This window comes from Lonchura striata, chromosome 3, assembly GCF_050655825.1.
Source record: "Lonchura striata isolate lonStrDom1 chromosome 3, ASM5065582v1, whole genome shotgun sequence".
Classification (NCBI taxonomy): Eukaryota; Metazoa; Chordata; class Aves; order Passeriformes; family Estrildidae; genus Lonchura; species Lonchura striata.
The window spans coordinates 96,254,195-96,279,832 of NC_140705.1; the positions used below are offsets into that span (position 1 = coordinate 96,254,195).

Here is a 25,638-nt window from a genome sequence, read left to right on the forward strand (position 1 = left end):
AGCTCTGGGCATGGTCTCCAGGTCACAAAAGGCTTTTGCCCATGACAGCCACCACTTGCAGTTTCTGGCCGACGAGGTTCCTCCTTTTGCTGCATTGGCCTGGAGAGGTGCAGTGGGACTGAAGGGGATTTCTGCCTTGCTCCTGTAGCCTGCTCGGAGTTCCCAAGTGTTTCGAGGAAAGAAACAGTCGGAGGTCTCGCCTTCCTTTTGGCTTCATCTCGCCGTGCCCCCGGGTCCAGCTGCTCTGTTCCTCCTCAGGCCCATCCGCTGGCCGGCCCTGCTGTTCAGCCCTGAGGGCACCCTCTCCTCTCGGCGCTTCACGGCTCGCCATCGCCGCGGGCGTTCCCGCGGACATCTTAACCGCCGGTTCACCGCCACCGCCGGGAGAGCAGCTCGTGCGCGGGCGAGGCCCGGGGCAGCCCCGGGGATTCTCCGCCGCTGCCCGGGTGCGGGGACGGACAGACAGCTGGACCAGCCCTGGCGGTGGGACGCGCGCCCGACCGCGCCCCTGGGCGCGCTCCCGCGGGCGGACACCGACGCGTTTTAAAGGGAGCGACGCCGCGCCCTCCTACCCCCTCCAAGCCGGGGCAGCGGCGCCGCTCCCATTGGCTGGCCCCGCCCCGCCGGCCTCTCCGATTGGGCAACGGCCTCCCCGGCCTCGCCTCTCGCTCGGCTCCGATTGGCTGTTTCCCATCAGCCGCGGTCCTCGCCCTTTTCCTGACTCCGGTTGGCTCGTGCCCGCGCCCCAGCCGCGCTCTGATTGGTCACGGGCCGCGAAGGAGCGGGCGCGCGCGCGCGCGCGCGCGCCGGGGTGGAGGCCGTCGCTGAGGCGAGGGGCTCGCGCCGCCCCCCAGCGCCAACGGCGGCGGCGGCGGGATGGCGGCGATGGCGGCCGCGGCGTCGACGAGCGGTGCGCTGGGCTCGGGCCCCGCCGCAGGGCCTCCGGCGGCGGCCGGCGGGACGGCGGCGACAGCGGCGGCCGCGATGGCGGTGGGCAGCCCGATGCAGGTGCCCATGAACCTCTTCGCCACGTGGGAGATCGATCGGTCGGCGCCGAGCTGCGTGCCCAGGTGAGCCGCCCGGCCGCCGGGGCCGCGCGGAGCCCGGACACGAGCGGGGCCGGGCAGGAGGCGGCCCCCGCAGCATCCCTGCCCCGCCGGGCCGCGCTCCTCGCTGGCGGGGAGGCCCGGCCCCAGGCAGGGGCCGATGCGCACTCGGGCCCTCGCTGTGCTTCCAGCGGGAGCGGCCCGGGGGACCGGCGGGGCAGGGGGCACAGCACTGGAGCGCGGCTGTGTTGCCTCCATGTTGCAGCCTCTGGCGAGCTGCGATGACCGTGGATCGTAGAAGGGGGTGTATCATCCTGCCGTGCTTTGGAAAGCTGCCTCTTTGCCCCCGAAGTGAACCGTGATGGCCCTGCTGCCGGTTCCGTGGAGCCAGGCAGTGGCCAGCGGGCATCCATGGGCCTGTGTCATCTACACTCCAGACCATAGGGAGCAACAGGAAGGATTCACTGTGCTGCCAGCTGAACTCAGAGTTGTATCTCTAGCAGAGCTGGGAGACAAGCTGAGTGCTGTGGATGTCATAACTGTCTGTATGGTTAAAGGTATGGTCCAGGCTAGACGTACTTGTTCACCTGTCTTGGAGCCTGAAGGTGCCGGATGTGTTAACAAGGTGGGTGGGTGTCCTTTGACCCACTCACCAGGTCTTCTCATGAGAGTTACAGGGCAGATTCAGGAAGTCACCCTGGTTCCTTGTGTCTCTGGGCTGTGGTGTGTTGTCTGCAGTGATGTATTCAAATGTTTCACCAAAATTAGAGGTGTAAAATTCAAGAGGGAGAAAAAACCCATTCCTGTAGGGCAGGAGAATACCAGCCTTTGTGAAAGGGCTTTGCTAGGCAGATATGTTTTTAGGGGGAAACTCAGTGACTGTGTGGCCAGATGGGCTGGAGTAGAAACGTTCCAAAATACTCCAAGCTACTAGAGAAAGCCTCTGTGATTGTGGTGCCCAAGGGGGTGCTGGGCTCGGCAGGCAGCAGATGTGAAGGACTTTGCAACATGTGTCTGCTAAAAGCCTGTGCACCCTTTGATGACACATACTGAGGCTGTTGTGTGGAGCAGGAAGCAAGTGATCATTTCATAGCTTTAAAGTGACTTGAGGTGTTGTTCATTTGTGGGTAGGTTACTCCCAAGCTAGAATTTGGAGAGCAGGACAGAATTATCATGTTGACTTCCTGTAGAAAAAATTTGCATATGCAAGACCCAGAACTTATTGATGGTAAAGGATGTGCATGTACATAGGCTTCACAAATGGAAGTGCTCCAGGAGCTAGGGAGAGAGGAACTGCTTTGGGCAAACCATGGACAGAATGACTGAGAATAGTGAGTCTGAGTGTACAAGAGGGTTACATGGATGGCAGGATGCCAGCGGGTGACAATTGATGTGTAATCAGTCTGAAAGTTGTTTGTAGAACTGGTTTTTGGCCCAATGAATCCTATGTTTTCTCACAAGGACAGTTTCCATTAGCATTGTGTAGATGCTTGTTCTAATGCACAAGCTTATTTGTGTGCTGACAGCCCAGGGGGCAGCCATCTGACACAGCTGCTTGCAGGGAACTTCTGTGAAATTCATCTGAAATATCATCTCTGAAATGTCTTCTAACACAGCATCTGCTAAGATGGGAAGAAACTGATGGAAGCTAATTCTTCCTTCAGAGGCCATGGCTCTAACATGATGTGCTGTCATGTCTGTAGAGTCAGCAGGTCTGGAGAAGTCCTGCCAGTGGCCACAGTCTACAGTGACCAGTGTGGAACTGGTGCTTCTGTGTTTTCCAGTGTTCAGTTAGCCCAAGCTTTTCTGACTGAGCAGGTCACGGGTGGGGATGTGTCAGGCAAGTGTTTCGGTTCACTGAAGCTGAAGGCAGCGCAAGCCCCAAACCTGAGCTGTTAATGGAGTATCTGTGCACTGTGCTTCCTTATTGCTTGCCCATGTTCTTTCTCTACTGATCTGCTTGTATATGGTATAGTCTTGATGTGTTCTTCAAGGCAGGAGCTCTGCCGGACTGTCCCAGTGCCCAGCAGAGGTGGTCTCTGGTCTCACTGTGCTTTGGGGGTGGTAGTGGTGGCAAAGTAATTTCCATCCATAGGCAATAATGCCTTGGGTTTCTCTGTCTCTTATGCATGTGTAGTCTGTGTTTTTTCATACTTAGGCATATCTGGAGAAAGAAGAACTTTGCATTGGTTTTAATGCTATAGAAGATGATTTCTTTTTCTGGAGTCTCTATTGCAAATCTTGGCTGTCCCTGTGCTTCTTCTTAGGTGTTTAATTTTCTGCAGGTGTAGCTCTGGCTGCTGCAGGAGTGTGACTGGGCTGGATCAACCTTTGTGGGGTTGCTGTGTGCTTGGATACATAATGCAGGATAGATGGGAGGCCTTCAAGCTACCAGAAAGAGTCTGGGTCAATAAAAATAGTGGGAAGTATAAGCCCTAGTGCATGGAATAGTTCAGTAGTATGACTACAGGACTTTTGATGCCTTGCAGGAGGATCTTGGCTTTCTAAGCTCAGCTGCTGGCTGTAATGGAAGTTTTTTTCTGGCTGCATCAGGCATGTGCCACTGAACAAAGTCCACATTTATTTTTGGAAATTGCCTTGCTCTCTGGGTGGAGGTCTGCTGGGGTCTGTCTCTTCTCAGGGCCAAGTTGAGAGAGATCTGTGACCTCTTGATGACCTTCTTATGAATTGGCTGAGCACAGCCTAGACCCCAGCTGCCTTTGGCTTAAGTGGCTACCAGGGGAGGCAAAGCTGAATTTTATGGGCAGTGGGCTATTATGCAGAAAGGCAGAAGGAAGTAAACACCTGGAAACTGTAAAAAATGTTCTTTGCTTCTTCAATGGGGCTACCCATTGGCTCAAAATTATTGGCTTCCCATCACAGTGCCTTAGAAGGAAAACAAACCTGCTTAATTCACGATGCAGGATGTGAAGTATGCTTTGGTTAAAATAGTCCCTCAATCAGCCTTAACTTCTATTCATAGTTATCTTAGTAGAAGTCTTTATAGCAGTGGTGAGGTGGGAGTGTCTTGCTTTAGATCCCCTTAGGGGTAGTAGCAGATTTTCACTGTGTGGAGACGGCCAGAAGTGGACTAGAGCATCGCCAAGGTAAAATGTCTGTCTGCATCAAGGTAATGTCTTACTGTGTTTTCATTGTTCTGTGTGTTGGTCAGGCAGTACGTTGGGAAAAAATGTGTCAAAGGACTTTGTACAAACATGCTTGAGGTCTTGTTATTTCCACATAGTGGTATTTTCCACCTCTTTTAATAGGACTGCTCTTTTTTTTTTTTTTTTTCTTTTAACATCTGAGCGTCCATAAATGTGAGTTCTTAATTAGGAAACAAGATAAGATTGTGTGATTGTGTTCACTTTTTCCATGACACAGCTACTGTGTTCAGTGTTATGTGGATGTTGTTTCAGTGATAAGTAATCATATTTCTAGTTAGAGGTGAGAGATACAAGCTGTGTTTTGGTTGCTGCGTCAGTATTGTTGAGGTCAGGCTGCAAAAGCAGATTCTACCTGTGTAGATTATGCTGTGAATGGCACTGCAAGGATTCAAATACACTGCATTTCATCCACAATGTCTTGTATCTCAGTACAACGCATGAGGAAACATTCCAAATCTTGCTGCCACCCCCACAGTGTGCTCGAATACAGTGTCTCCTGTTTATGGTTGTTATAAAAGCATTGATTGAGGGAAATGCATGTGTTTTGGACTCACTTTATAGGACTGTGTATGTGTACCTTCAGGATATAACATTCCATCAGGTGCTCTGAATTCTCTATCATTATCAATTGCAAACTTTTGATTTGGAAAATTACAGCCTAATGAATGTCTTCTTGGAATGAGAGCAGTTGTTGCAAGTACAACTGGAATTATCCCCAAAAGTGCCAGCTAGGGTGATCCTCTGAAGTTCCATGAGGTGAATGCTCTTGTCTCTGCAACCCAGTTTTCCTGTTTGGGCAGCCAGTGTCCATTACCTGACTACTCATGGATTGTAGGTGAACATTTTATTTGTGCAAGTGTGGTTGCAGGCTTCCCATTGCCTGAGGCCCAAGAATCCTTTCAGTGACAGTTCCTGCCACGTGGTGTGAGGGAATGTGCTCTCCTCTGGCACAGCTACATGAAGGGGCTACTGTGGGCTCAGGGGTCTCTTTACTCTCAGCACAGGGCATTGCCTGTCTTTTCTACACCCCCTAAGAGTTTCGTGGCAATGAAGAGTGTCTGAATTGGGTGTTCCTTTAAGAAATGCTTATTCCAGCAGGAATAATATGTATTTATCTGCCTGAGATGTTCTTGAGTGGTTTCCTGGGTAAATTAGACATTTTCATGGTAAACTTCCTACCTCAGCAAAATCTGTTCTGTTTGGATAAGCTACAGAGTTGCACCTCTGGGAATGTTAAATGATTCCAGATTGTTCCTTCAGAAGACAGCTATGATTCCTTGACAAACTGATGTAGCTTCAGACTCAGAGTGCTTGGGAGAGGCCACAGTTTCTTGTAGGGAAACAGTCTCTTATAACTGGTGATATGCTGTGTTTGAATTATGATTTCCTTTCAGTCCTATATAGAAAACAAAATGTTCTAAACAGCCATCAGATGGCTTATTATTCTTAATATCATGGGCTTGGCTACAGGCCTGCAGGATAATATGTCTCATATGTTGTCCACTATCTGTAGCTCTCTGTGGCAGTGGAACACATTTGGGATTTCTTCTCTAGCAGTGTTTTGTTTTCCTTCTGAGCATACAATAATTGAGCAGAACTTGGGACAAGTGTGCCCTCCTAATATGATTGATGGGGGGTGTGCTCCTTGCAAAATGTTAATAGTGACTTCCCTGAGGGTTTAATTTTATTTGAAGGCCCTGTCATGCTGTGTCCTAGCCTGGTTTTCCAGTGCTTCATTCATTAGCCAGGCTGTGTTGCAACAGTTGTCTGATGGCTTATCAAAAATGTTGCATTGTTCTTGCTGTGCCTGGACACCAGGAGTGCACATTCCTCTTCCTCTGGCATCCTCAGTCACTTGTGGCTGATCATTAGCAGCCATGTCGTTTGTGTACACTTCTCTGGGATCACAATCCCCAGACCTTTATTCTGTCAAAAGAAGGAATTGTTGAGCACCAGTGGCTTACAGGGTTCCCCTAGGGATCCATTCTGTGCTTAAGTCTGTGCTGATGCTTTTGTTTAGTTGTTTGAACATGGAATGATTCTAGATTGAAAGCTGTGTCTCCTGTCAGCTTTAAAAGTTGTTTCCAAAAGAGAGCCAGAGGTAAAAAGCATGCTGCATTTTATGGCATGCCAGGTGAGCATATGGCCAGGGCTATTTTCCAAATACCTTCTGTTGTTATCTTGTCCAAGCTTTCAGCATCCCAGCTGATGGGGAAGCTGTGCTTCTGTTTTGGTTTGTTTGGGTTTTTTTTTAACTACATCAAAGCTGGTGAACACTGTTTTGGGAAACAAGAAGTGAGAATGTCTTACTCCTCTGTGCGGGATGTGGCAGCAGGAACTTGTCTCTGCCTCTGGGGAAGCTGGCAGCTCAAGTGATACTGCTCTTGTAGGTAGAAGTCTCTTAGATAAATGAGGCTTTGTTTGGATACTTCAGTATACTCATTGCAGTGTACTGAGAGGAGAAATGCAATATTTCAGGTGCTTGAACACATTGCAACTGTGGTTACAGAGACCACTCCCTGCTCTGCAGTGTGATTCAGCCTCAGTGCACACAGCCCAGAATTACGCTGACATTTTCTGCTGGCCTGTTGCAATGCCCTCTCCTTTATAATGCTGCCCACTGCCATCTCTCATGCCCTGTTTTGCTGTATTGTGGTTTAACTCAGCGAGGGGTCCTGTCTAGTAAATGAGAACTCCTGTTCTATGTTTGTTCTGTGTTTTCCTTATTTACCTACTCATGCTGGTCTTTAAACTTCCATTTCTTATCATATTTCTTATTCTTCGGTGCAAACATATTTTAAGTAGCATGGGATCCAAAGCCACTGTATGTGGGACCATTTCCTGGACAAAAAATGTCCAGATTCCATGCTCAGATATGTAGTTTTAACTGTTTTTCTGCATATGTGATAAATAAATTCTTATCAGTGTAGGCAGTTCAGGATGACAGCAGAACTCATGTCTAGTTCCTTTTTTCCAAAACTGAAAACCATTAACAATTAGGTGTTGGACTGTTGCAAAGGTAGCAGGGTTAGAATAAGAGTAACTCCCTCTTAAAGGGTTCTGCTACTCTTTTCCTGTTCTTTAATAGCTTTCTCTACCAGGGGAGAAGATCCTGTTCATGCAAAGCCTCTCATTGATTCTCCTGCTGTTTCATTTTCAGTAACAATTCAAGTAGTGTCTCTGAATCGGTATTATTTAAATAAGGGTCATTCAGATTTACATTATTTATATACTTTTTAAAGAGATCCTGTGTATTTAGGATTTCCCTCCATGTTCCTTCATCTGTCTTCTTCTAGTCTATTTTCTGCCTTATCAATACATTCACTTTTTTCTGCACATACTTGCGATATTTTTGACACCGTTCTCACGATTTTTTCCTTGCTTCTGGCTTGACTTGCAGACCTGTAATTGAGCAATCTTTCAATCCAAGTCTTAATTCTTCCCTTTCAAAGTAGTTTGATTTTTTCTTATAATTTAAAGACTATTCCTAGTGAAGCTGTGATGACTTAATCTTATTCTTGTATGGCTTGTATTTTTTAGCTGGACTATGTTCTTGATATGCTTGGGTAATTTCTTAATGCCTTTTACATTTTTTCAGTGTTAATGAATATCAACCTTTTTCTTCTTCTAGACTTTCTGAACTTTATTGTATGTGCATCCCTGAAATACAGTCCCATAAGTCAACATTTCTTTCAGTTGTCTCATACCTTATTCTCAAGGCTGCTTGTTCCAGGTATTCCTTCCTATCCTGTGTGCTCCTTTGTCAGAAGCAAACTCTGGATGTCTGGATTTCACTTGCTGTGTGTATGAATAATTGATTAAATTTCTCCTTGATGTTTGTCAAGTCCCTTGACATTTCAAGCTTTTTTTCCCCTGCCTCTTATGTTCCTTAACTTCCAGTCAGATAAAAGGACAACATTTCCATTGCTCTGCATTTACACTGTATTCATCTCATCTGTGTGTTGCTGAAATGTTAATACTATTTGGAGGTGATTTTATCTGTTGCTGTACTGATTTGTGAAAGTATGGACAAGTCAGCCTTGTTTCAGTCTCCTGCTCCACCCACAAGGATCTGACCAGGGAACTGCATTGTACAGACACTGGTTATTAACAGCTTGTGTTGATGAAAAGCCTAAGAACAAATTTGCCAGCTTTGGTAAGAATCACTCTTTTGAGTGAAGAATCTTAACTGTGCAACTCTTTAGAATGAAACTTTTTTTAAAATGTAATTTTTTTCTTAATTTTTTGAAGAAGCTTCAAAAATGGATGTCCATGCTGGTTTGACACTCTTTCATGGGCTTGTATCGCTTCGGTCTCTCCCCTGCCTATGCTGTTTTCCCAGGTGTAATTTAACGCGGTACAGTGTTCCTGAGTCTGCAGGGATTCAGATCTAAGGTGCTTGCCAGCTCAAGATAAAAGCCAAGGGAGTGGATGACAGTGTTGTGTCCGTGCTACTTCAGGAATAGCAGGCTGTAATGAAATGTGAACTCTACATTAAGCATTCGTAGGAAAATTGTTAACTACACTTTAGGAAGGCTGCTGTGTGGCACATGAGTGTTTTTTGCCAGTGTGTGTGTAGGTCTTTACCAGGGCACTCTGGATAATGGAAGGAGTTCGTGTGTATCAGTGATCTAACCCTGACCTCACTTCGACACTTTTCCCAGCTTAGCTGCGTTGGCACAGCAGGCTTGGAGGTGTATCCCAGGAAACTGTGCCAGGTGATGAGTGTGAGAATGTGGTCTGTTCTGCATCCCCATTAGCACTTTCTCACTTGGTTCAAAGGTACTTGTCACCATGTCTTAAGCTCTTGTGCTTTCTTTTCTACAGAAAAGGCTGCAAGTGGTGTTTTTGTAATTACCACTTTGTGGTGGTTACTTCATTAACACATTTTATTTTAGCCTGGAGACAGTGAGCAGCAACAGGTACCTACCAGGCTGCTCTGGCTGTGGAGGCTCCAAGCAGCTGTGCTGTGTATGCAGCTTGCCTGTGCCACTGATTGCTGCTCTCCGCTAAACTGGCACTGCAGCATCATTTGTTAAAGCAGCCTTGGATTTGGGGGCAGCTGGTACAGCAATTCTGCTGCATATGGAGAGAGAAAATTTCAAAATCTGTTGCATTTGTGAAGAAAGTTCCATGACATTAGCCATACTACTGCTGTTGCCTAATTTCAGCATGACTAAAATGAGAGATCAGTATGCTGCTGCAGACTTCCACTATTTCTTGTCTATCCTAAGATAGCTTTTGGTAGACCCCAGTGAACAACTGGAAGTTTTAACACAGTGATTTTAAGTAAAGCAGTGACCAGGTAAAGATGGGATGTGTCCCACCTAGTGTGCCCCTTTTATTGCCTAGAAAAGATAATTATAAAAGTTCACTGCAGCATGTTACCACTGCCCTGTGGATTGGTTAGTAAGCTCTTTTTAAGGTATATAGGGAGGCTGGTACGCATCAGCAATGAATTTGGTCATGTGCTCTTTGTTAAACAAGTAAAAGTTTGAAAAAGAAAAGGTGACCTTGTGGTTTGGACGCTGAAGTGAGGCTTAGGTCCAGATCCTGAAGTTGCTTGCCCTTCTAATTGAAGTAGCCCTTTCTCCCCCCGAAGCCACAGCTATGACTCATGTTCCTGTTCTCCCTACTTTGTTCACAGCTGTTTCCATGCCACAGTGTTGCTTTTTTCTTGCATGTGATAGGGCGACTGTGGAGAAAAACCACCTGAGAGTGAGAGCGCTAGCAGAGTTTGCCTTGCTGCCCAGTCTGCCAGATAGGAATCCCATGGGAGCTGGTGGAATCTAGACTGAGGTTTGGAGAGCAGTGTGTGGAAATTATGTGGACTTTCTGCTGAGGTTTTAAGGGCTCTTTGTGCAGAGAAACGACATTGTTCCTGGTTGAGTTGGTGAGTTTCTGCATAACTTGCAGTGGAACATGAGAGAGGCTGATGGCTGCATGACTGGGTAGAATGCTGTGCATGCTTGCCAGGGTGCAGGCTGTTTGGGCAGACCCTAATGCATCCTCAGGAGATGCTAGTTGACAGTGTCCTTATTAGCGGGGATTCAGCTTGTGTGACAGGACATGCCAGGATGCTATGGCAGAATCTCACATTCTGTTGTGGTAGATGCTACATGATGTGCTACAGTGAAATGTTGCTTGTTTTGTGGGGGTTTTACTCCGTGGTTTGAATTAACATGGGTGAGGGGGAAGCAGAGGTGAAGCAATTCATCCAACAGTTTAAAAGTGGCAGTGACAGATTAAATCTTATGTCTCTGCCTGAATCCAGATCTTAACTCTAAATTGCATCATTCTAAGAGCAATAAAGTCTTGCTATAGCAGGGTCCAGGAAATGTAGTTATGTCACTGCAACTCTCCTGTTCACACGGTGGGGCAGCAGTTGCTTGGTATGGTTTGTCCTCAGTTAATTTTCCTTTTTATTTTTTCTCACTCCTTCCTAAATATTTGGGTATTGTGAACAACACAGCCAATGTGTTGTAGCCTCACACAGGAATCTGCTAGGAAATTACACAGTGTCTGTCCAGCTCTCTCAACTTCTGATCTATTTGCCCAGTTTTGTACTGTCTTGTCAAGGGCAACTGTCTCAAAGAATCGTATTTCATAGAAATCTGTGGTTAAAGGAAGCTAGGAGGTCCTGTTAGGTCCCGGGTGGTGGAGAACTTGGCTGTCTTCCAAGCCCGTATTTGCTGTCTGGGTATGCTGTGGAGGTAACTCAACCATCCTCAGGGTTTGCTGTCTTTTTCTAGTGGGGTGGTATTGAGAATCAGGAGGGGGAAAGGAGGAGAGAAGGCAGCCTGGAAAGAGCTGATATGAGTGCAGGAAAGGAGGTGGGAGAGAACAGTGCATTTTCAGGCTAAGCTGTTTCAGCTGTGTTCTCTTCAGCGATGCATCTGTGTGGGTTTGTGGTGTGAAAGGATGCAGAGTTGAGAGATTAGTTTCAAGGAGTCTGTTTCATTCATGGTTTGTGCAGCAAGGTGCACTTGCACCCTGCATAGGTAAATGTGCCTTTAAATCAATGAGTAGGAGGCAAAATTAACAACCCTGAACACCCCTCTCAAACAACTGAGTAGGAACAGTTTAACAGCCCCCCACTTGCCTTGTAACTTCTGCCTACTCACAGCCTAGCCAAGAGGAGGGAAAGGAAATCTCTTAACCTGATTATTGTTTGTGACTACAGGAAGCAATCCAGTTACAGCAATACTTTAATCCTGACACTGTTGGATCCCACTTAGAACAGAGAAATTTTGGTTTCATACCCTTGCAGGCAGGGATGTGGTGTTTGTAAAGAAAATCATCGAACCTCCCCTTGCCTGAAGAAACTGTGATGAGGCTCCACACGGGAGTTTGTTGAAAGAGCATAAGAACAGTTGGCCCCAAAATTTGAATCCTGTCTGTCTATGTAAGGAATGACTACCTTTGTAGATCTAAGTGTCTTTTGGGGGGGAAGTTTGAAGCTTTTAGCAGATCCTGATAGTTGTACGCTCCTGAGAAGAGGAATCTTGAAAAGCATTTTCCAGAGACCACTTCTGCCATTGCAGCCATCGTTATTTCTCCTCTGGATAGCTGGCAGAGCTGTGAAATTAGGGAAGAAACCAGGCTGTGAACTGTGGCAGCTTATGCCTGTGACAAGGGAAATTGTGTTCTTTGGATGAGATGCAAAAAATGAAAAATGATTGGCGATAAACTGGCAGAAGTGGTCAACATCCCAGCTAAACACAGCTGTGAACGAAGGCAGAATAGGTATTGGCCCCCAGAAGATTATTTTCTCTTCTGAGAAATGATGAGGGACTTGTCTTGTGTGCAGTCCTGTAGCAGCAAACATTCATGTTGACATTAATATGAATAGGTTTCAGGTCCCAAGTGACCAAAGATTAATAACTCTGCTTAATTACAGCCTAATTTTTTTCTAATACTATGAGAGAGATGGACTTTTGAAGGAGACCTGACTGTGAGATGTGTGCAATATTAGAACTCTCTTTGGGAAGAAGGCAAAATTAAATAGATCAAGGTTTAAAATTCAGGCAAAATTTGTGTGACAGAAGCTCCATGGTCTCCGCCTTTAGATTAGATGTGTTTTCAGGCCAGACAAACTTTCCACTGAGGTTAGCAGTGTTCATGTAGATCTGTCCCAGGGTGGTTACAGCCTCAGCTATCCAGGTTACAGAACATCTTCCTTGTGACATCACAGCACTCCAAAGAAGATTATGAAGAGGAAGTGTAGAGTTACATGGTGTTTTGCCAGCACTAATTATTCATTTTATTGTATAAATAAAACACATGAAGTTTCAGAATTCAGTTCCTGTCATCCAGAATAAACATTTGTTGCTGATGGCTCTCTAGAAAGATCCCCGAGTTGTTGACAGTGCAGGTGACTTCATATATGATACAGTTTAAGAGCAGACAGCAACATGGGGGGTGGGGGGGGTTTTCTCTGAAGCAGCAGGTAGAACAACAAAAGCTAGAAAAGAGAATCTCTTAGAAAGAAAGGAAAAGAATGAAAGAGAATAGAAGAGAATAAAAAAGAAAAAAGATTGATTGGTGACAGTGTGAAGATTTCTAGATGTATTTTTTGAGTGTCTTGGTTCTTTCTTGTTGACTGTGGGAAATGAAGCCATTGAAGGGAAAATAACTTGGTCCTTTCTGGGGCTGAGAGAGATAATCTCAGGCTGCCTCAAAGAAGACTTTTCAACAACTTCTTCTCTTATTTTGCAGTAGGAAATATCCCCACTAAGTACGTGTTAGATGTTCTGTAGAGCATCTATTAGTTTTGGGGCATGTAACTGAAATACATGGGCATGTGCACACCCTCCCCACTGTCCCTCTGAAAGACAAAAGCTGGACCTCAGTGGCAAGTTACCACCCTTGTCAAGGGTACTTTGGAAATGCATGCACTGCAAAAGGCCTATGGATTTGAGCTGTGGGGGTGTGACTGTTAGTCCTTCCTCCTTCTCCCTGTACCTGTGGACTCTTTTTGGAGGGTCAGCTCCGTGTGCAACCTGTAGGATGCTCTTGGATTTGCAAGGGATGGTTGCTGCTTCTGAATGGTACCTGTTGAAAGGGAGATGATTGAGAGTGTTTGAAAAGTACATGTCTGTACAAAATACCTGTCTCCACCATTATGCTTGTCCTGGAGATGATTATACCTGCATTGTACCTGGGCTCTGCGTCTTGCATCCCCCCCTTCTCCTGGGACACAGGTGCTCAATCTTTTAGAAAAGCAATAAATCCATATAAAGTAAACAAGTTGCAGGTTGTGTTGTCCATGTCTCTGGTGCAGGTCCAGGGAGAAGGGACAAAAATGGAGGAGAACTCTTCTCCTATCCTATTGAACTGAAAGACATTTTGCAACTGCGTCATTAATTGTATAATTGTGTGACAGCTGTCAGCACTGTAGAAACTCAAGCCTGTGCCATTTGCTTATTATTTCCCTGGTTCTCACAGTTCTTAAGTTTTTGCTACATCTTACAGCATCTAGATTATATAAAGGAGAGGCTGAGTAAAAGCCAGACATGTTTTACACTTGCCGATTTTCTTCCTTTCATATTTTTGGGTTTTGTATTACTTTGAGATTTCCCACTTTTCAGCTATGAAACAAATACTTGTAAGGACTAAATCTTAATGTTTAGGATTAGATAAAAGGGGTGTTGAGGGAAGGAGTCTATTCTATGCTTGGTGACATTGGTTTTGTGCATGCACAGCCTGCAATGTTTGGGAGGAGAAACAGCTCCTGAACAAACTGCTCATGGACTATGTCTGCTAATGACAAATGATTTGGGGTGGCAACTGCCTGGTAGTAAAATGACCAGGCCAGTGAAACAAAATAGCAGAGAGATTTTTTGGGCTTGGGAATTTGTATGAGGTTTTGTACAACTGATTCAAAGGAGCATTTCAGTCTTGTACTGTCTTGCATCCCATCTTTACCTGGTCACTGCTTCACTTAAAATCACTGGCATTAAATTGCCCCAATAGAAGATAAAGCAAATTCACCTAAGCTGAGTGCTTCCTTTCCTCTGATTTACATGAGCTTTGCCTTGGGAAGTGAACCTGATAAGCTCTCTTGCAGTATGTATGTGGGTATACGATAAATAAGCTCTAAATATGATTTATTTTTCCTTCTTTAATGTAAGACCTTGAGATATTAGGAACTAGGAAGAATCCTGCTCTTCCATGTGGCTATCCCTGAGAACAAAAGTGTTTAGAGTTCACTAGGACCCACAGCAGCATTTCTTCCTTGCCTGCCTGTCTTCCCTGCCCTTGCAGAATTTGGCATGTGCTTTCTCTTGCAGTGATAGTAGGAGGTTTCTTGTAAAGCTTGTAATTATTAAAGGCAGGGTTCATTTTCTTTTTACTTTGCCTGCAGAGGTTGTGCTTTGGAGGATTGTCATCCTCTGAATAGCAAGACTAGCAGCTTTCTTCTCCTTAAGAATAAAGCTCTAATTTTGAAGATGTATGCAGATTTTGCACTGAAGGAAGATATCTAATAAAATAGGGAATTTTCTGTTAGGACAAGCTGTGCATTTCTTTGTGGCTGCAGCTACTAAATGAAATGGATGAGATGCTCCTAAAGCATATACCTTAGAATCAGATCTTTCTGTATGCTATGAATTACTGGGCTACTTCCAGTGATAAAACTGCATGTAAAATCCTGGTCCTAACTCCAGACTATTCCAGAAGCCACAGGTCCATATCATAACAGAACTGAGTGAACTGAACTGTGAGGTGTGTGGCCGAGTTTCCCCCCCTGTCCTTTCAGATGCATTTCAAGCTGTTTCTCAATGGCTGTTGGCAGACTTCCAGCCTCTTGCTGCCTTGCTCAATCATCTACAGTGTGAGTAGTTTAGTAACACACAAGAATTACAGCAAGCGTGAGGTGGTGTGCCCTGGGAGTTCTGATGGAAAGTCTGCCTGGAAATGGCATTTGGGGTTACTGGTTGGTATGAATTTGGGTGCAAATCCACCACTAGCTCCCAGCAGCTGACATCCCTAGCAGGGGATAAGATTGTAGTAGTTGTTTTCTATCTTTTGAGTTAGTTTTCTCACCAATCCAAAGGGGAATGGAGTAATGTGGCATGAATGCTGAGAAGCTGCCCCTTTGTGGAAGTGCATTGCCTGTTTGGGACTCTTTAGAGGTAGCAGTTGCCAGAGTGCAAAAAGAGGGTGTGATGAAAATCCAAACGTGGATACTGGAAGGATGCTATGCTTTTCATTTCTTCAGCCGTGGTAGCTGACTTCCATCTTTTCTTTTATGGAGACAATCTGCCCATTTTCCAATATTTTCTGAGGCAGTTGTCAGTCAGTTGGTAGGTGGGCAGAAATGCCAACTTTCCAGGCAGTGGTGCTGGGGATGAACACCCCTCATCTTTACTCCTTCCTGTCAGGAGGTGTCTTCCAGTGCTCTGTCCTCCCTACTTTTTTTCCAGAAGAGATGGGCAGGAACATGTAGATTATCTCTGAAGTATCTACCAAAGTAACTGTCTCTGACTGGAGAGGCTTCTGGAGGGCTAGGTAATTATAAATGTTATTTCTTAGAAAAGAAAAAATAAGTTTTCTCAAGCCACTTCCTCTCATTGCTTCTTCCCTGGGAATATGAAAAAAGAAAAGCTGTCTGCACCCCTTCTGGAAGTTGCCTGGATGTTTGGTTGACTCTGGTACAGAGCAAATCCTGCAGATGTTCTGACGTCCCTTTGTAAGATTGCTGGTTCACGTGCTTCAGGTGTTAGGGGAGTGTATTAAGATATTTAGAGCTCAAATATCGCAGAATCTCCTGAGCTGGAAGGGATCCATGAAGATCATCAAGTCTAACAACCGACTGCATACAGGACAACCTAAAATTCTCAAACTTGTAAAAACTCAAAATTTTTCACTATGAGGGTGAACAGGCCCTGGCACAGGTTGCCCAGAGAAGTTTTGGATGCCCTGTCCCTGGAAGGGTTCAAGGCCAGGCTGGTTGGGGCTTTGAGTAACCTGCTCTACTGCAGGTTGAGTATGCCTGCTCATGGCAGGGGAGTTGGAGCAAGATGGGTCTCTTCCAACCTAAAGCAGTCTATGATTCTGTGATAATTGTCCCCATTTCTGCTGAACATCTTGTCACTCCCTGGCTGTCAGTTCAGGATGGGAATCGGAGCTCTTCAGAAAGTTACAACTGTTTCTAAGTGTAAAGATTTTGGTGCTGATTAATGCAACAATGACTTTGAATGCACTTCAGTGTTGAATTCTGCTTCCATGGATGCATACTGGACATGAGGCTGCTGCTTTGTCTGTTATAAGGAGTTGCATCTAATATCTGAGGTGCTTTGTCAGCTGTGTTTCCTTTTTTATTCTGTGGACATACAAAACAGGGGGTAAATTTCAGAGATGGCTTGACACCAGCCCAGGTTTTGTTGCTTTCTGATAAAAGATGGACCATTTCTCAGTGGGTGTTTGGTATGTTGCCATTTCTTTCTTGCCTGAGGAAATATGTTGTTTGTCTGTGCTCTACAGGAGGTCATGCCAGACAGACCTAAAAGACTTATGGGCCCTCCTAATCTTAAAAAAGAATGGAAAAAAACCCAATGGGAAGTCTTATATGCTGAGGTTTAGAGGATTACATATTAGATGCTGACACTGAATGGTTTTCTCATAAGTATCTTTTCAAATAACTTGGTGGGGTGTTTTGTTTTGTTTTGTTGTTTTTTTTTTTTTTTTTTTCCCTCCCCAAAGAGCATGATTTGAATGGCACCTTTCATGGGCTTTAGTGCAGGTAGCTGGGATTCATGACCCAAAGCTGTTGTGTGAGCTCTCAACACAGCACAGCCAGTGTTGTCAGCAGAAATCTGTGCAGCAGGGTGCAGGACTCAACACAGGACATAATAGGTGAAATAAAAGTACGCCAATAAGTCAACAATACTGCCTTCTGGAAGCTGCTTCAGGAGCTGTGGTGTGCTGAGGGAGAGAGAGGTGACAGGCACCCCAAAGTGGCTAAGTGCTTTTTTCTTATCTTAACTGGAAGCCTTGCATGCCTTTCTGCTGGGGTGCTGGGTGATATGTATGGTAGGCATTACAAGTGCTTCCTGTGGGTGATTCATGCATTGATTGGGTTGTGTCGAAAGAAGGTGGGAGAGCTTTATTCCTTTCTCAGGCCCAGTTCCAGATCCTCTCTACTTACACTCAGCAGGGACACCTGGAATGGCGCAAATTGGCAGTTCAGCCTCACAGCTCTGGACTGACACTAATTCCAGCTCATGCCTGATTATGTGACAAGCTAGCTCAGTGCTGCCCTGGAAGGAAACAACTCATTGTTTTTTAGGCTCATTCTTTGCTGGATGAACAGGCTGAGTCAATGTGTCATATGCTCAAACACACAGTGGTGCTTGGGAATCGAAGGGAGTGAAGGATACAGCATTAGGTTCTGGCAGGGGGGTTGGTTCTCCAGCTTCTCTGCCTGCACCCTCTGAGAGGGATTGTCAGTGTTTCCAAAGAAGTGGGATGTTGCTTGATTTCTGTGAGCATCTCTGACAAGGGCCTGAAAATGAGCCTGGTGGGGAATTGTCCAAGCTCCTATGGGACTCCTGGGGGAACCTGGTTATGGGCAGGAACTATCCCTCACCCTAGATATCTGTCTGTCCATTCTGCCCTTTATGTGCTCTCTGATGGGCACAGCCTGTAGGTCAGTGCCCATAAAGGTCCATGAAATGGAGCCATGCTGTTTTGTCTCTGAGAGAAAGGCAGTGGTATAAGGAAAAGGTCAGTCTGACTTAGTTCTAGTGTAAACAGATTAAAACCTCCTCTTTGCTTATTCACATTTTTTTTTTCCTGTAATTAATGTGGCTAGGTAGCACTCTTTACCTTTTGTTTTGTGCTTGTTTCAATTAACAGTGATGTACATGGATAACTGAGTAGAATAAGGTATTTCTCACTGAGTGCCAGTTCTAATGAGGATATTATCAGGTGTTCTCTTCCCTGGCACATTTTCCAGGTGATTCCTTGAAGAAAATTCTCTGCAGAGATGGAAATATGTCTCTAACTGAAAAAAAAAAAAAAAAAAAAAAAAAAAAAAAAAAAAAAGAGGATCTTCCAAAAGCAGCAAAGCACAGTGAAGTTGTACTGAAGTATAGGAATTCCCATGGACATTTCTACAGTGTGTGCATATGTAAGAATTCATCCTTTCTCATTGTGTATGAAGCTGTTACAGAATTTCTTGTGCACAGAGGTATTTTAAACCCAAATTGCCATGGTGTATCTGGGGCTCCAAGTAAATATCATTCATCAGGTGAGTGGCAGGGATATTCACAGGGCTTTGCAATTTTTTGCTAGAGACAGTTTCATCAGGAGTGCAGCTCTCAGTCAGGGGTGTGTGCTGGATAAATTACCAGTAGTGCTCAGATACCAACTTTATCAAAAACAATGCAAACTGAAGAAACAAATGCAAGAAACAGCTAACAAATACCTCCAGAGTCTTTGTTCTATGATTGAAGTCTTCCCTTTAAGCCTTATTTTTTTGGGGGGTGAGGGGGGGTGGTAACTGACCTTGAGTCTGAAACCAGTGCTTCAGTGTCTGTGAGCAGCTGTTCTTTGAGCAGATAATATAAGTGTGTGGGAGACTGGCTCAGCTTGCCTTCTGAGGAGTAAGCAGCATTACACTGGGGAGGTGGAGGGCTGGTTCATACACAGGTGTTCACACAGAGCCTGTTCATGGAGACCCAGGAATGAGTACCCTGTGCTTTATGTAGCCACCAAACCTGGAAGCAGAGGTGGCTGTTGCTGATGCAGGAGCTTTTCATAGTTGTGTGCCCGATCTCTGTCCTCAGAGTTTGGTTGTCACCTGTATCTTCTGGATTTTTCCTTCATATTTCATAGCTGTTCACATTGCTGGGTTAGATCTCTTTTCTTGCAGGAAGTGTTAAGCCATAGACCTTAGGTTTTGTCTGTCAATGATACTTCTGCACATTGGGAGTTTATTATGTTTCACCTGTATTCAGTTGCAGGGTTTTGGCATCACCAAAAGTGAGGCTGGACTTGGTGTTAAATCAGCATATTCCAGAGGGAGACAAAAGCCCCAGTGAAATGTGAGTGGTAGATTAATCTCTTGTTTCAGGTTATCTCTACAACTGTTGGAATAATTTGATCTTTCTCTGTGGTGGTTACAAGCAGTCAGAGGGGCTGACAAGAGCAATTGCATTAAGCCTTCTTAACCCTTGATAATGCCATGAGCCAGAGAAAATGCAGTATTGTCTGACTGAGGCTTTTAGCCAGTTGTTTAATATCAGGTACTTGAGTTCAGATTTTGAGAAAGGGTATAAACAAGAAGAAAGGGAAAACACACAGTTTTATTTCTTTGCTTTTGGAAAATGCTGGAAGGTGCTCCAAATTATTGTCAGCCTTTATAAAGTAGTTCTGAGGATTAATCACTCAGGTAGGTCTAGTTGTATGTTTTGTTGCCTGTTATGCTGAAGCAGCTCAGGCAACTTTTTAACAGAGAACAATCTGTGCTGCACACTCCATGTGTGCTGCTCTGCTGGTCACAAGTGCAGATCTCCAATGTATCATTCCCTCAAATGGAAAAACTTGGAGAATCAATCACAATGGCAGTTCAATGATCGGCCTAACAGTACCTTCACAGCTTGGCTTTGTGGGATGCTGAGCCTGCACCGGATGTGCCAGCTGTTCTGGTATTCCTTGGAGATCTTCCATTCATAAGATTGAGCTGGGCTGATCTTACTTAGGCTTGCAGTCCTGTTGCCAGAAAACTGGATAGCTGGCTGTCATCCAAGTGCTAAAAGGGCTTTGCTGTCAGAGTTTTCTGAGTATGGTGGTCTCTGGTGACATGGATATGTGGAGTTGCTGTGGCAACCTGCATAGGTTTCCTCAAGCCACTGCCTGGTTTCTGGTTTCCAAATTAGCTTTGTTATTCATCCCACTCTGGAGAAGGGAGACTGAGGGCTGGGCCTTGGGGCAGTTTTCCTGCTGGACAAGCAAAGCAACCATCTGTAGAGGTGGGAGCAGAGAGCTGATGGCTGCAGCGTGGTGCCTGCCTGCCTTCCCTCCAGCTGGGCACATGAACCTCTGTCTCTCTGCAGCCTCCCTATTGCCTTTGCCTGCTTATTCCTGCTGTAGCTGTAGTTCAAAAGTAGTTAAAAGTTGTTGTGTCCTGACCCCATTGCATTAGGTCAGACTGATTTTAAAACCCTATGCTATTTTCATTTTAAGTGAAAAAATACTGATAACTTAAGCAGACACATGGCTTTAAAACAGTGCTTGCTTCCAGTGCTTGCTTCCATTCCTCTGCAGTTCATCTGAGTGGAACGTAGTTCAAACAACGCCTTGAAAGGCAGAATTTTCTGAGGTAACTTAGGGCCTGATGCTTCCTAGCTGGAAGTCCATCCCACACCCTGAAACATGCAGCCTTTCACTCCTGTCCCTTTCACTCCTTGGAGCTCAGTGTGCAGCACTGTTGGCTCTACATACTTGCAAATTTTCTTCTTGAAGCTCCATGCCTTCTCATGAGGATGCCTACAAGGTCCTGAGTGATTGTCTCTTCTGGTGTTAAAACGTGAAAGGGAGAAAATGAAACTTCCTATTTTATGTGGCTAGCTTTTAACAGGTAAGCACCCTAATTAATTAAATGCCATGCACAGCTCTAATATAGGATAATTAAAGGTTGGAGAGGGATATTTTTTTTCCTTTTAAATAATATTTTAAACACATCTTTTTATTATGATGAATCATGGGTTATTATATGCATTTGATTGAAATTTTCTCATTTTTCTTCTCAGGATCTGATCACCCATCCCAGCATAATAGTCTTGTTTTCCTGTTTCTTGTGAGGTGCCCAGCACTGCTGCGTACCTAGTGTTCATAGCAAGCTAAACATGAAGTGTCTATAAAAAGCTGTTCCAGTTTTTATTTTCACTCTAACAGGTTCTGCATAACTGATATCTTGATTAAAATATAAAGCATGTAGTTTTGTTCCATTTATGTGACGTTTAGTAGCAAGTGGGGAGAAAAAGCTAAGCTTAGTGAAATGCTACTTGGAGTTCTATGACAGCAAGAGCTGCTTATATTTTGGGCTTGATATGCACTTGCATCAGGATCATTAGAGTTTAGAGTTGGAGGTTCTGGCCTGTGCACAGCAGAAGTGCCTTTATATTGTCCAAGTCATGTGTCTCACTTAAAGTACTTTTTACTTAACTTTACACAGCCTTGAGCTTGAGGTGTTCTGGGTATTGCGTGTCTCTGATAAAAATAACAGAGAAGCAAATATGTGCTCAGGACTGGGATTGTTGCAGAGCTGCTAGTGATCTCAGAAACCACAGGAGTGTCATGTTCCTCAGCTCTTAGATGGAGATGCCTTGAAATGCCTGTGTGAAATGCTCCAGGGCATTATGATCCTGCAGCCTGCGTGCTGCAGAGACCATACATGGGTAAAGAAGAGCTGTTTATTGAATGGTAACACAAGTTCTGATTTTCAGTCTGGGCACAGGACTGCACATGTTAGTGTCTGTACTGTTAACTCACTGTGAAGAAGGGAGTGTGTAGGGGAACTCTGGCACATCAGAATCGGGTTTGCAGCCTGCCTTGGATTTCCTGGGTACACCGCAAACACCTGAGTATGCATTCTCCAACTCCCATGGAAGTGATGAGAAACACAGTATGTGAAGGGAGACTGGGGGTGATGCTGGGGGCACAGAATTGCTTTTACTTGTTTCTGCTTTTGCTCTTTGAGAGTAATCTGAAATATTTGTATCATATGTCATTGCATTCTGTGTCTTACTTGCCAAGACTGGTTGCCTTAGTCACCAGGGCTTTGGTAACTAGGACAACAAGATTAAGCAGGCAAATGTAGAAATAATAGTAATAACTTTCTCAACTCTTCCTGCAATTGGCTTGTATGAACAAATATCCTGCATGTGGGTGACCTGTGTCAGCAGTCTATTCTCGCTTTCTGCCTGACACATCCTGAAATCCTGCTGGTGACACTAATCGAGCTGTGGTGGTGCCCTCCTGCAGTTGGAATAAGCCTGTCAGGGGGCCAAGTGAATATTGCTGTCCACCTCCTTCCTGAGCATGGCAGCCTGTGCTGGAGCAGGGTGCAAGGGGCACTGAAGGCCAGCTCTCGGGGCCAACACTTGTGTGCTCACTAGCTTGGTGACAGATTCTGAGAAGGAAGTATGGGACCAGTGTGTCTGCTGGGATGGGGAGGCTGCCTTACAGTGCTGGGGCCAACTGGTGGCTTCCATGCAGTCACTTTCTTCCATAGATGCTGTCCTCTCCTGGAACAGTTATTTACATCTTGATTTGTTTGCTCGCTGTTGGACTCAGGAGGGTCTGGGAAATGGTAATTGTCATCCTGTCTCTTATTCCTCAGGATACTTGTTTGCACTGTTGGAGATCAGCTTTTGATGAAATTTTGCTTTGCTTTGAGAGCAGGCTGTTTCTATTCCACCAGCTAAACCCAAATCGTGACTTGGGACATTGAAGTTGTATCTCCCACCCCACCTTTGAAACATGTTCTTGGAGGCTCCCAGGGAGCTGCTTGCTGTGTCTGTGCCTTGCGTCTCCCCTTTCTGCAGTAACAAACCAGCGCTGTGTTCTCTCCTCTAGAAAGCTTCCAGCTCCATGAATTTGGGATACCAAGGCACTTGCCTAGTATTCGTTGCTGCTCTGTGCAGTTTTCCTTCTCCCTGCTTGTTTTCTCCCAGCTGAACATGATAGGGAGCTGCAGTGAGCACAGTAAAGGGATTCCCTTTGGCTTGGGAAAGAACAGACCTCTTCTTTGTGAGCACCCAGTGCAAGCTTAATAGGCTCTTTTGAATGCTCTTGACAATCTCTGATCTTTCATGTGTGGGAGGAATAGGGTGATCGCATCCAAGGAATTGTGCTAACAAAAGACCCTGTGCTTTGGTATCTGCCTTCCCTGGGGAACAGCTTCCTCTGCTTTTTCTCCATATGTGATTATCCTGAGTGCATTCACCTCTCCTTTGAACTGGCAGCTTGTTCATAGCTGCAAGCAGCATTTCTATTAAGGAACTGTCAGATCTTCCTGAACTAAGTTTTTGCTTTGAGTGGTACCCTTTTCATATGTCCAGATCCTGTGCCTTTAGTTATGTTTCTTTCTCTGATGTTGCTTTCCCTTGACTTTTGTCCTCTTGAAAAGTGTAACTGGCTACAATTTCATAGTCACTTGCAGTCTTATTACTTGCCCTTACTAACCACTGTTAGAGTCAGATTCAAAGGTGTCCCCTCATGGCTGTTTTAAAAACTTTTCAGTATTATTCTGGACTGGAACTAGCTTTTATTTCTTTTATAGGCTTGTTTTACAGTTTGATCAGTGAACCAAAAAACCCCATGTTTTTGTCTCTTCTGCTTCAGTTGGCTGATGCAGAGCTTCCTGTGGGCCAGTCTCAAGGTCGTATGTGCACTGGCAAATGCTTTTCTGGAAGCCTGTGTACAAGAGCTGAGGACAACTCCTTTCAGAAATGCTTAATGACCTCCTGTATAAAATTCAGAGTACTTAGAGAGAAAACAAGGATGCTGCATCTGAACATATACAGGACAGCATATGCCCAGATAATGGACATAAAGGAGTGCCTCTGTTGCACCAAGTGGTTTTGTGTGCACCTATTGTCCTTCACTATAGCTACACATTCCTGTGGGCTGATGGGAAGGATTGCATGATAAATCACCTGTCCCTCCATTTCCTGAGTTCTTCAATAGGCATTCTGGTGCTTCAGTGAGCACTAAGTCTTCAACTGTGCTTTAAAGAGACAAAGTGGTTGGTAGGGTGTTGAAATTCTGAAGTATGTAACAAATTTAAATTTTCTTAGTGATGGTGTCTTTGGATGGCTGCCTGTGCCCTGTATGGCTGTAATACAGGATGTGGTGAGGAGGCACACCAGGTTATTTATGGATCCTTTTGCTGGGTGAAATGTGTGCTGTGATAACTCCTGGCTCTGCTTGCAGCTGGCTGAGAAGGTGAATAGGCACAGTGATCCTTGGAAAGAATGTCCTGTTCCACTGGGACAGCATCTGGAAGTGAGCCATTGCAGGTGCATGCAGTGTCATCTGTTCAGTGTGTGTGCTGCTTGCTGAGGTCCCCAAGAGCCCTGTCAGCCTGTCAGTGACTGTCTGACACTGCTGAGCCCAAGCTGCAGCACCTTGGAGAGTAGGGACAGTCTGCTGGACAGCCTGGCAGCCTGCTGGCAAATCTTGTGGTGCCAGTGAGCAGGAATGACTGGACAGCAGCTGCCTGCATGCTTTGCCTGGAGAGGGCCCCGAGGGGAAATTGCCTCTGCTGTGGTCCACTGGTGCTCCAGCTGTTCCCTGGAAACATTTATTTTTGCAGCATAGCTGGTTCATGCTCTTTGATGCCTGCTCCCAAAGAGCCTGATGTTACAGGGTCAGTGGATCTGGACAAAAAGCAGTATTCGTTTGCTGGGATTTTTTGGTAAATACCATGATATTTCTGAGCTAGGGATTTAGTGTGAGTCATAGCAATGTGTACTGCCTTGTCATTTCCACTCCAGCTGCATGGATTGTGTGGCATCCCTGCCTCAGAAAAGCAAGCATTGCTGGGTAGAAACAGCCCAGAAGCTTTGTATTGCAGTGGTGTTTCAAGATGGATGTCTCTTCCAGGAGGGGCTATTTTTGAAGCTGACTGGTGAGGCGAAGCAGTGCACACTGGAGTGTTTGCAGGTACCTCTATTCTAAAAGGAAAGCTGCTCTGTAACACTAGGTAAGCTGCAGCTCCTTGCTGTGGAGTTTGGGCTAGTTCTTGCATGTCTGTGTTAGTGACAGGTTGGAGTAGCCAAGTGTCTTTCTAGGCAGATCTCAGGTTTTCCACTCCATCCTGTGATCTTGTTTTTGTCACTGAATGCACAGAGTGATTGCTCTTCCGTGGTTTTAACAACTGCCCTTTCATAGCTTTCCCACTTTTCAGACAAGGGCTTGTTGTGTGTGGTCTGCATAGTGGCCTCACTGGTCTAGATCAGTGGCTTGAGAGACCAATGCAACAGAGAGGTTTATAAACCTCTTGGGAAACAACTACTGGGCAGAGCTCTATATTGAATTATGTCTGGAGAGAGGAGACTTGCCAGGATGGGGAGGCTGAAATAACCCTGCCAGTACTGACAGGCCTTGCTCATCTTGTTTGGGAGTTTGAGATTCTGGGTAGGTTTGGCATCACAGTGGCAGCTGCTCTTTCCTCCTGCAGTGGGACTAACCACATTATTGGGAATGTCCCTGAGATCAGGGTAGGGAGGATGTATATCCTGTGTGTGATCTGCTCTCCAGCCTGGAAGAACTTGTGGGAGATCTCAGTCCGCAGCAGGGAGGACCAGGAGGAAGCAGTCCTCAAGTCAGGAGGTGGCATGTAGGTTATATATTGATGTTGGCCATCTCTCTGTCTGCTTCCTACAGTGTGCCATGCTTTTCCTCAACACAAA

At 45.4% G+C, this 25,638-nt stretch overlaps 1 protein-coding gene across 2 annotated transcripts in view; it reads left to right on the forward strand.

Moving 5' to 3' along the window:
- Nucleotides 1–843: 843 nt before the first annotated feature.
- Nucleotides 844–25,638, forward strand: part of LOC110472802 (phosphofurin acidic cluster sorting protein 1) — a 53,579-nt gene continuing 28,784 nt past the window's right edge. The window contains exon 1 of one of the 2 annotated variants that reach the window (XM_021534843.4): nucleotides 844–1,070. In XM_021534843.4, coding sequence (XP_021390518.4) covers nucleotides 877–1,070 — 194 coding nt within the window. In that variant the 5' untranslated portion in view covers nucleotides 844–876. The remainder of the gene's footprint in view (nucleotides 1,071–25,638) is intronic. The other variant, XM_021534845.4, reaches the window with a different exon arrangement.